Genomic DNA, 9465 nt, shown 5'->3' with positions numbered 1-9465 from the left:
GGCCTAATAACATCAGCCACACACACACACACACATACACACGCGCGCGTACAGCAGAGAAGGTTTGGAGTCGATAAATACTACTGGAGTGATGAACCGTGGGGTCCTTATCTCTGTTGATACACACACATTCACAGACACAAACACACAAACACACAAAGAGGTGTAAATCAAACCATGCAACCTCCACCTTGGGTAATGCTAATGCCGGCGGTACCGTAACTTTCAACCCTCATAACTCGAAAAGTACTGATTAAAAAAACATTTCATTATAGCGTTTTGGAAAGCTCTCGAGGTAAACTACAAGAATATGCATTGAAAAATGGGGGTTTCCATTTAAGAAATTAAAGGTGACCTTCACGTGATCTTCAAACGACTATCCAAGGTTAAACCAATGACACCATCTTATGTGCCCCTCGAAGTCACAAAACTTTTGTCTGAAATATTTTTCTTTAAAATGTCGCGTTTACAAAAAAATCGTGTGAGACGGGTGGTCTGGGACACCCTGTATATACGAGGGGTGTTCAGAAAATAACGGGAATTTTTAAATTTCGCGGGTTTGGAGAGTCCGATCGTCAAATTTTTTTTTTATTATGTTGATATACATGCCCCTGAAGTATAATAAAATTTTCAGCTGTATTCATTGTTTACTTTGTCTGTGGCAGCCGCTAAGGTTAGATGTGTTTTTATGAACTCGGCGATTTTCGTTCGCGAATGGAAGTTGCCAGAATACCTCCACTGGGACGATTGAGCCTTAGTTTCGACGTCATATCCATAAACCCATGTTTCGTCACCTGTTATAACACGTTTCAGTAATTCTGCATTGTTGTTGATTTCATTTAGTAACTCCTGAGCAACTTCCATTCGCGAACGAAAATCGCCGAGCTCATAAAAACACGTCTAACCTTAGCGGCTGCCACAGACAAAGTAAACAATGAATACAGTTGAAAATTTTATCATACTTCAGGGACATGTATACCAACATAATGAAAAAAAATTTTGACGATCGGACTCTCCAAACCCGCGAAATTTAAAAATTCCCGTTATTTTCTGAACACCCGTCGTAGATATATATAATTTCCTACTTAACAATGTAACTGTTACATAACGCACGTTATATTTACATTATTGAGTGAGCAATTATAACATTGATGTTACGTTACTGTTCGTTGATGTTTACTGGGTACTTACTTTTTGTACGAGAAATATTTTTGTTGGATCTTCACGATTAGATTCCTTACTTTGTGCGCTAGTAAATCCCTGTCATCTTTCGTGAATCCCAAGTCTACTTTGTACAATTCGCCGACCACTGGCACGATTTTTTCACGAAAGTTGGGCATCTCCTCTTTCACTCGACCGAATAGCTATATTTTCACCATACCGTCACGTAAAAATAACTTATGAAAATGTTGTAAAATATCATTATGTATTATTTATGCTTACGGGACTTTCAAATATCTCGTCCAGCCGAGTGGCGGCGCTCTTGTTTTTTTTTGAGCACACCATTAGGCACATCTTAGAGACGTTGGGACAACTTCGCAGCAATTTTTCGATCAAAATCTTCACAAGGAAACCCGTTCCTCCTGATTTAATACATATTATTAAATGTTTCTATGATACATAAGTTATCGCTCTTCGTATTACATATAATCGCGTTGCATTCAGACGCAGTAAATACCTGTAATGAAGATCGACTGGCCTGCATAGAAAGCTTGTATTGGCGTTTGCCGAATCGTGACGTTGCTGTTCCCACAATGGGCCATGTTAGATTTGTTGTAATCGCTGATATCTTTAGCACAGGTTACATAACATAGAAACATGAGACAGGTATAGTTATTGACGTATTGTTATTGTCAAAAAAAAATATTTCTACAACGGTTTGTCTTCGGATATTTCGTAATTAATGAAACGATCCGTAAAGCATCAGTAGATCAATTTAAAACGATCTTGAAAATAAGATCCGACTACAAATACCATCCTAGACGATACCCACTGCGAGAATCGATTCCTCTGACGTCACTCGACAGTAAGCAAGCGATTATTTAAGCGGTACGTATAGTCGCATTGCGTAATGGCGTCTTTCCCTCGACCCGAGATTGAGACAACGAATGTTTTTCCACATTTACCACGTGTAGAAGTATGAAACAGGAATTTCCCTATAGATGGTGATAGCCATCAGTTTAGAGACCGTAAGACCGCTTCTGCAGCGCCATCATCTCCCTCTAATAGCTGACAAAGATTTTCAACACACAACAATCCAAGTTCCATACACCGATATATTTTTCTATAACCTTAAACATGTCGAGTTTTGTGCCTACGAACTACGATTTGCGGACAGTATTGGTTTTTTGTTATCATTTGAAGAAAACTGCTGCAGAATCGCATCGAATGCTTGTCGAAGCTTACGGTGAACATGCTCTTGGTAAAACACAGTGTTTCTAGTGGTTGAAAAAATTCAAAAGTGGTGATTTTGACGTGAGAAACGAAGAGCGTTGGAAACCACCAAAAAAGTTTGCAGACAACGAATTGCAATCCTTATTGGATGAAGATGATACTCAAGAAGATCTCGCGGATGAATTGAATGTGACGCAGAAAGCTGTCTTAATTCGTTTGAAAGCCATGGGAAAGATTTAGAAAGTGGGAAAATGGGTTCCGCATGAACTGAATGAAAGACAGCAAGAAAATCGAAAAACCAATTGTGAAACGCTGCTCGACAGATACAAAAGAAAGTCCATCATATCATGACAGGTGATGAAAAATGGATATATTTTGAGAATCCTAAGCGTCAGAAATCATGGGTGAATCCAGGCAAACCATTGACATCCACTGCAATCGCTTTGGAAAGAAGACAATGCTCTGTGTTTGGTGGGATCAGAAGGGTGTAATCTATTATGAGCTGCTAAAACCTGGTGAAACCGTTAACACTGATCGCTACCAACAGCAAATGATCGATTTAAATCGAGCATTGCGTGAAAAACGACCGGAATATGGAAAAAGGCAACACAAAGTCATTTTGCTCCATGATAATGCCCCATCACGCGCAGCAAAACGGGTCAGGGAAATGATCGAGGCGTTCAGTTGGGAAATACTAACGCATGCGGCTTATTCTCCAGACTTGGCTTTGACCGATTACACAGGCCGACAAAATTTGGCAAAAACATTTTATCAGAAACCGGAGTATACTATCCCGAAGGTTTTTAACACGCTGAATTCAAATCTGGCTTCAGAAATGCTCGTTTAGCTCAGGTTTCCGAAATATTATAACCTAAATGTGCAAAAAACGCGATTTTAGCCTATATTTGAGGTCATGCAGCATGGAGAAAACTTCCTTTTTCAAAAAACTGTTCAAAGTATCTCAAAGTATAGGTCTCAATCTTTCAAATGACGTTGAGTTTGCTCAAATATCTGTTTTTGTCAGCGATATATGCTATTTAAAAAATTTCATATTGCATGAATTTAAATTCCGCCGGAGTCAGCTAGAGTGATACGTTCACAGGCTGCTCCGGATTCTGATCCTCCGTGCCAAGGAACCGAGACCGTGTATTCGCCGTCCCAGCTGCGTGTTCGCAGCCGCACTCATGATCCTTCTGCCGTGGAACCGAGACGGTGTGTTCACCGTCTTAGCTGCGAATTCGCAGCTGCACTCGAAGATCCTTCTGCCAAGAAACTGAAACGGTGCGTTCGCTGTTTCAGCTGCGCGTCCGCAGCCGTACTCCTCATCCTTCCTCGGGACGATGTATTGCCGTCTCCACCGGTAGTTCCCGGGTCACACCCGACCTCCGACCGACCGACATTTGGCCAGACAAGCCCGGGTAACGACTGCGCCGTCTCAGCTGAGTATTCTCGGCCAAGTCACCGCCGACCATAAGGGACACCGGATCCCTCGCGTTCACCGCGCCGGATTGCACGCAAGCAACCGAGCGAGCGAAAGATAGTTAATAAGCACACGCGGGAGCAAACTTCGACGAAGGAGTTAACGGGTGAGGGGGTGGCGTGTTACGCCGTCTCCGCCGAGCCTTCTCCCCGTCTCTTTTCGCGAAAGGATGTCTCCGGGATTCTGGCGGGGTTTTTCCGATAGCCGCCCATTGCGCCACGTTTCTCTCGCGATCTTCCGATGCCGTGGTCTTCGTGGAGAACACTCACCAACATAGAAGCGCAATCCGATACTGCGGGTACCTCCTGGTTGCCGTACCGACCGTTCCCGACTCCGCGAGGCTCGGAGAGTGCCTTCGTTTTTCGTGCCACCTGCGCGTGGCTTCCGTATTGCACTCTTCGGTGCATTTAAATTGACATAGCGGAAAAACATTACCGAGACCTGTGTAGCGCTGTCAAACAGCGACAACAAACCGTGCAATCGAAACACCGCGCCCGCTCCCCGCGACTCTACCGACCGTTACTCGTTACGTCAGACGTGTATACATCGCCGCGTATACACAACTGCGTTCGCCGTCCCGCGCAACAGTCTTTCGCCAATCTCGAAAGTCAGCTGAGCTGACAAAACACACACGCGACCGTCGACATCAACAACACGTTTCGACGCATCTAGCATATTACAAGAAAAACCATTTAAAGCATCGAGCCGACATCCGCTTGTACATGCGTCTGCTGTAGTCAACCGAGAATAAAACTTTTGTTTATTGTTCAACCGAAACTCTCTCATATTTATTACAAACGTACCTGGTAATTCTACAAGCCATTCAAGGGCCACGATCGCCGTTTCGACGAGCTGACCGCTCATACTGACCAGTCCTCTCTCACCGTACCGTAAAAGACGTCCCCACTGCGACCAAGGCGAATAGCGACGGGCGAAGGGAACGTAGCAATTTAAAGAAGAAGGCCTTGACTACAGTGCTTCAATGAGTCACTGCGGCCTAGAGAGTCTTATGCGACGAAATGCGCATATACACATACATGGACTGCAAAAAATTACGGAACGGCTAATTATTTCAAAAACGATGATTTAAAAAATCGTTTTGAACAAAAGTTGAAAAGTTTAAAAAAAGTAATCAAACGCTGATAATTATTTGGCCTTAAAATGACTTTGAAAAATATAATGGTCAATATTAAAATTTTATACGGAATCACCTCTCTTTCGTTATATATTGTTATACGAGTCTGTTCAAAAAGTATCGCGAATTTTGTGTTTTTTCAAAAATTATTTATTTATTCATAAATATCTATTTTGTCTCCTTCAAAGTAATCCCCATCAGATATAATACACTTGTGCCAACGTTTTTTCCAATCCTCGAAGCACTTCAAAAAATCATTTTTTGTGATCTTGTTCAGCTCCTCCTTCGATTCCGTCTTTATTTCCTCAATCGTAGCGTAGCGTCGTCCTTTCATGTGCCTCTTCAGTTTCGGGAACAAGAAAAAGTCACAGGGGGCCAGGTCTGGGGAATACGGTGGCTGCGGCATCATTAGTGTGTTGTTTTTGGCCAAAAATTCGCGCACAAGCAACGATGTGTGAGCAGGTGCGTTAGTACGAATTTCGCGGCGACCCGTCTCATGCTCAAATCATTAGTAAAAATCGAATGGCACGAGCCAATCGATATGTTTAGGTCCTCAGCAACTTCTCTAACGTGATTCGACGATTGGCCAATACTATTTTCTTCACTTCATCAAAGTTTTCGTCTGTTGTTGACGTGCTCGGGCGTCTGGCACGCTCTTCGTCGTTCACATCTTCTCGGCCCTCTGAGAACATTTTGTACGACCGATAAACGTTGCTTCGGTCTAAGGTAGCTTCACCATATGCCACAGTCAACATTCGGAATGCGTCCGCGCACTTAATTTTGTTTTTCACACAAAATTTGATACAGATTCTTTGATCCATTTTTTGGAATAGGCAAAAATCGAAGACGAGCCAAAACATGTCCAAGCAAAACAGCTGTCAAAGATAAACTGAATATTCAAAATGGCCGAACTTGTCGGCATAAATGAGGGACATGAGTACCAACATAACGCCACAAAAAAATCGAAAATCAAATATACGTAACCCGCGGAAATTCAAAATTCGCGATACTTTATGAACAGACCTCGTATACAGGTCATGATTGATATCGTAATTGCTTTAAATATAAATCCAAGAAAATGAAAGAACATTACCATAAATTAATAGCTCTTTAAATATTACCCAGATAGTAAAATGAAACTTTTAAAATATACCAATGCGTCTTTCTCATTATATAATTATCTATCATTTGTTAAGATAGTGTGTTATTGATATTCGATTGCAAACATGAGAAGCGTTTCTGAGAATTTTGCCCATGTATTGAAAATTATATTGTATTAAACTATCTTGATAGAACTACTGTTGTTAATAAAAGCATGGCGTAATAAAAACATATATATCTTAATCGAGACAAGAGTTGTCAGTTATACAAAAGAAGTATAGATCAAGCTCTTTTTTCTTCTCAGGTATTTTTCATTTACTATCTGTATCTCACACAAGACATATGTTGAAATGACGTTTTATATATCGAATTATATTAACATGCGTAAGACGTAAAATGTATCATAAATATTCGTAAAACGTATAGTGTATTATAAACGTTTGTAAAACGTACGTGAAACGGTAAAAATTGTAAAACATACAAAATAGTATTTATCGCTTATTTACCGTTTTTGTCGTTTCTTTGTCGTTATCTTTTCTTTACCAATAGTCAGCCGTTCCACCAGCTGACAATTTTGCGAAAAGGCCCCGTTTATTTGTATAGAAGAGGGGGAGGAAATCAGCGCGGATAGGGGCGGACGTAAATAGCAATATTGAGAAAAGTAACTGTTCTTGCTCTCTCATTATCTTTTAGTCACCTTTTCTTCAGAATCATCTCACAAGTTCCGAAAAGCCTAAAGTTTCTTGACTGACTACTTGTTGCGGGTCGAGGGAGTCGTGACCGGGTTGCGACGCGCCAGGCGAGATCGTCTAGCGCGCGACGGACTCTTGTTGCTGGAGCTAACGGCGCACGCCGCGGAGCGGCGCGCTGTCTGCGAAATCCGCCCGCGAGCCAGTTCGCTCCCTGGCGGGTAAATAGGAGCGCTCGGAAAGATTGCTTTCGTCTTACATAGCACTGGGATCGACGGAGCAATGATAGTATGCGGAGCGTGCATTTGTGTATATTAGGCATTGTAAAGGATACAACATTTAAAAGATGAAAGGAGTAGCTAAAGTTAAACAATGAAATATATGGGTTTACATTAAACAAACTTTTATAAATCAGCATTACTGGAATAACGCAAATACAAGATGAGATTAAGAAAAAGGTAATTCGTATAACTTAATTTAATACAATTGGATATAACGCAACAAGAATGTTTAACATCGGTGTAGCGAGGAAAACATTGTTATATAATACAAAGAAAACAATAATCACGCAGTGCTGGTGTGTGTTTTGAGAGATTAAGTGGGATTGGAATTGGATTGATATTATTAAAAGTCACGTTTAAATATGAAATGGAGACTTACGATTTAGATGAATTATTGATTAGACTGATAAGAACGAATGAAGACGAAGACGAAGGCTGGACTAGACTATGGGTGTGGACTGCTGAAGACTGAACTAAGACTGACTAACTAAGAACTGACACTAAAAACTGCAACTGTGACTGCGACTGTAACTCTAATTGTAACTATACTTGAACTGGACTGGACTGAACTGCATTGGACTTGGACTGGACTGCGTTTGAACTAAACTGAACTGAACTAGACTGGACTGCAACTGGAACTGTGATTGTAACTGACCTCGCGGCAAAAAGATAAGGCTTATATAGGAAGGATTTCAGGGGGTGGTGGATGACGCCCATCAATGAGAGGAGGTTGCGTGGAAGACGTTTATTCTGGAAAATTCCTAGTATTGACATAAATAATCTTAAGAATCTAATCGCATAGAAAGGCCTTTCTTGTACCGACTGTGTACAAAGGTGGATAAGATCGCAGCCCCATCGGGAGCCTTATGACATATGTGGGCGGCGTATACTCGTATCTTTTCATAAAGCGCTTGATCAAATCTGTTTGTTTTACAATCATAAAAGAAGGAATTCGCTGCTATCTAGGTACCTAGTATGGACAGATACGTGCCTAAAGTAGAGGCGGCAAGATATCTTAGTTATGTAAATAAAGGAATCTGTCGTCCCTGGGGTACCCAGGATGTAAATAAACTACATACCTTACATGAAGGCGGAAAGGATGATAAACGCATTGGGAACTATACGGCACGTTTAGCGGCGGCCAGTGTAATCTTATCTTTATTACAGTAGCGCTTGTCCGAAGTCCGTCTGTTTCCCAATCATATAATTAAAAAGAGAAATTCGTAGTTTCCGAGACACCCAGGACGTAACATATGAATGCAATTGAAGCACTACCTAAACAATCTTTCGAATCTGGTAAAGTGTTTCGGTCAAAGAAATAATTGAAATCTTTTACGAAAATGTCTTTTATTACTTGTGGCTCATATAATAACAAACAGGGCTCATTTAATAAGTAAAACTCATGTAAGGTTCTTCTTTCATTTATTGATATAAGTCTCTCATAACATAACGAGGATTCATTTTTAGAGACAAACACTGTGCGAAATTGTCTACAAATGGCATTGTTTTATTTCGATAATGCCCCTTTTTCTTCATTAATTAAAATTGCGAGTCATATAAAGATATGTCGTCATTAGCATCACCATCAAAATCATGATGACATAAAAAATCCAATTATCCGTGATTATCGTCATTTTACTGTTCCTATAAAAATATATTTATTATAATAATAACTTATTATAAAATTAATTTAAAATAATATAGAATGAATCACTTAACTTTAAAAGCCTAAATATATAAAATATCTAGAGTATTCGGTATGTTTCGTACATCTGATTGTGTGCAGATAGAAGGGATTAATCTGATAGGAAAGATTGACAACATTATGTAAAATTCGCGAATAAGGAATTAATTATTTTGTCTGAATTAATGACTGCATGAGAAGTGATAGGCCGAACAAAAAAGAGATGTCCTCAACCGTGCGCGACTGTGACATTTGAAAATCGCAAATAGAAATACTTTAGTGCAACATTATTTGCAACATTATTTGCATTCCCATTTCAACATTATCGAAATTTCCAAATCAGTGTCAAATGTTATTCATAATGATGTATACAACATAAAATACGACATGTTGGAAAATGTTACATGGCATTGAATATCGTTATAATAATATTGCAGTAATGATATTATACTTACTAGGTCGGCGGTAATTGGCTTACTAATTTCGATTCCGACCGGCGGCTAGCCCCCACCTACTATTAACTGTGCTTGTTATTGATTGACTTTGATGAACGAAATCATTGTAACTTATGCTTAAGTAATATATCTTTATAGTGCTCACAAAATATTCTAATAGCATATTTATAAGCAGACAATAAAAACAACTCAATAACATAAGGTCTAGTAAAAAGTAATCGATTATTTTTGTATCAAATTGGAGGC

At 40.1% G+C, this 9465-nt stretch overlaps 1 protein-coding gene across 1 annotated transcript; it reads right to left on the bottom strand.

The window, feature by feature from the left end:
• Nucleotides 1-1191: 1191 nt before the first annotated feature.
• On the bottom strand, nucleotides 1192-1763 carry LOC106747262 (putative fatty acyl-CoA reductase CG5065; the record flags this gene model as incomplete). Its single annotated transcript, XM_014624625.1, has 3 exons — nucleotides 1679-1763; nucleotides 1444-1583; nucleotides 1192-1364 (listed from the first exon to the last, which is right to left on the bottom strand). Coding segments are annotated over exons 1-3 (398 nt in total), but the record flags the coding sequence as incomplete, so codon positions are not given.
• Between the last annotated feature and the right edge of the window lie 7702 nt (nucleotides 1764-9465).

The sequence above is a fragment of the Dinoponera quadriceps genome, unplaced genomic scaffold, assembly GCF_001313825.1.
Source record: "Dinoponera quadriceps isolate SergipeBrazil2010 unplaced genomic scaffold, ASM131382v1 scaffold2317, whole genome shotgun sequence".
Lineage (NCBI taxonomy): Eukaryota > Metazoa > Arthropoda > Insecta > Hymenoptera > Formicidae > Dinoponera > Dinoponera quadriceps.
The sequence above is the reverse complement of the archived record's forward strand: the minus strand, read 5'-3'. Positions and strand labels throughout refer to the sequence as shown.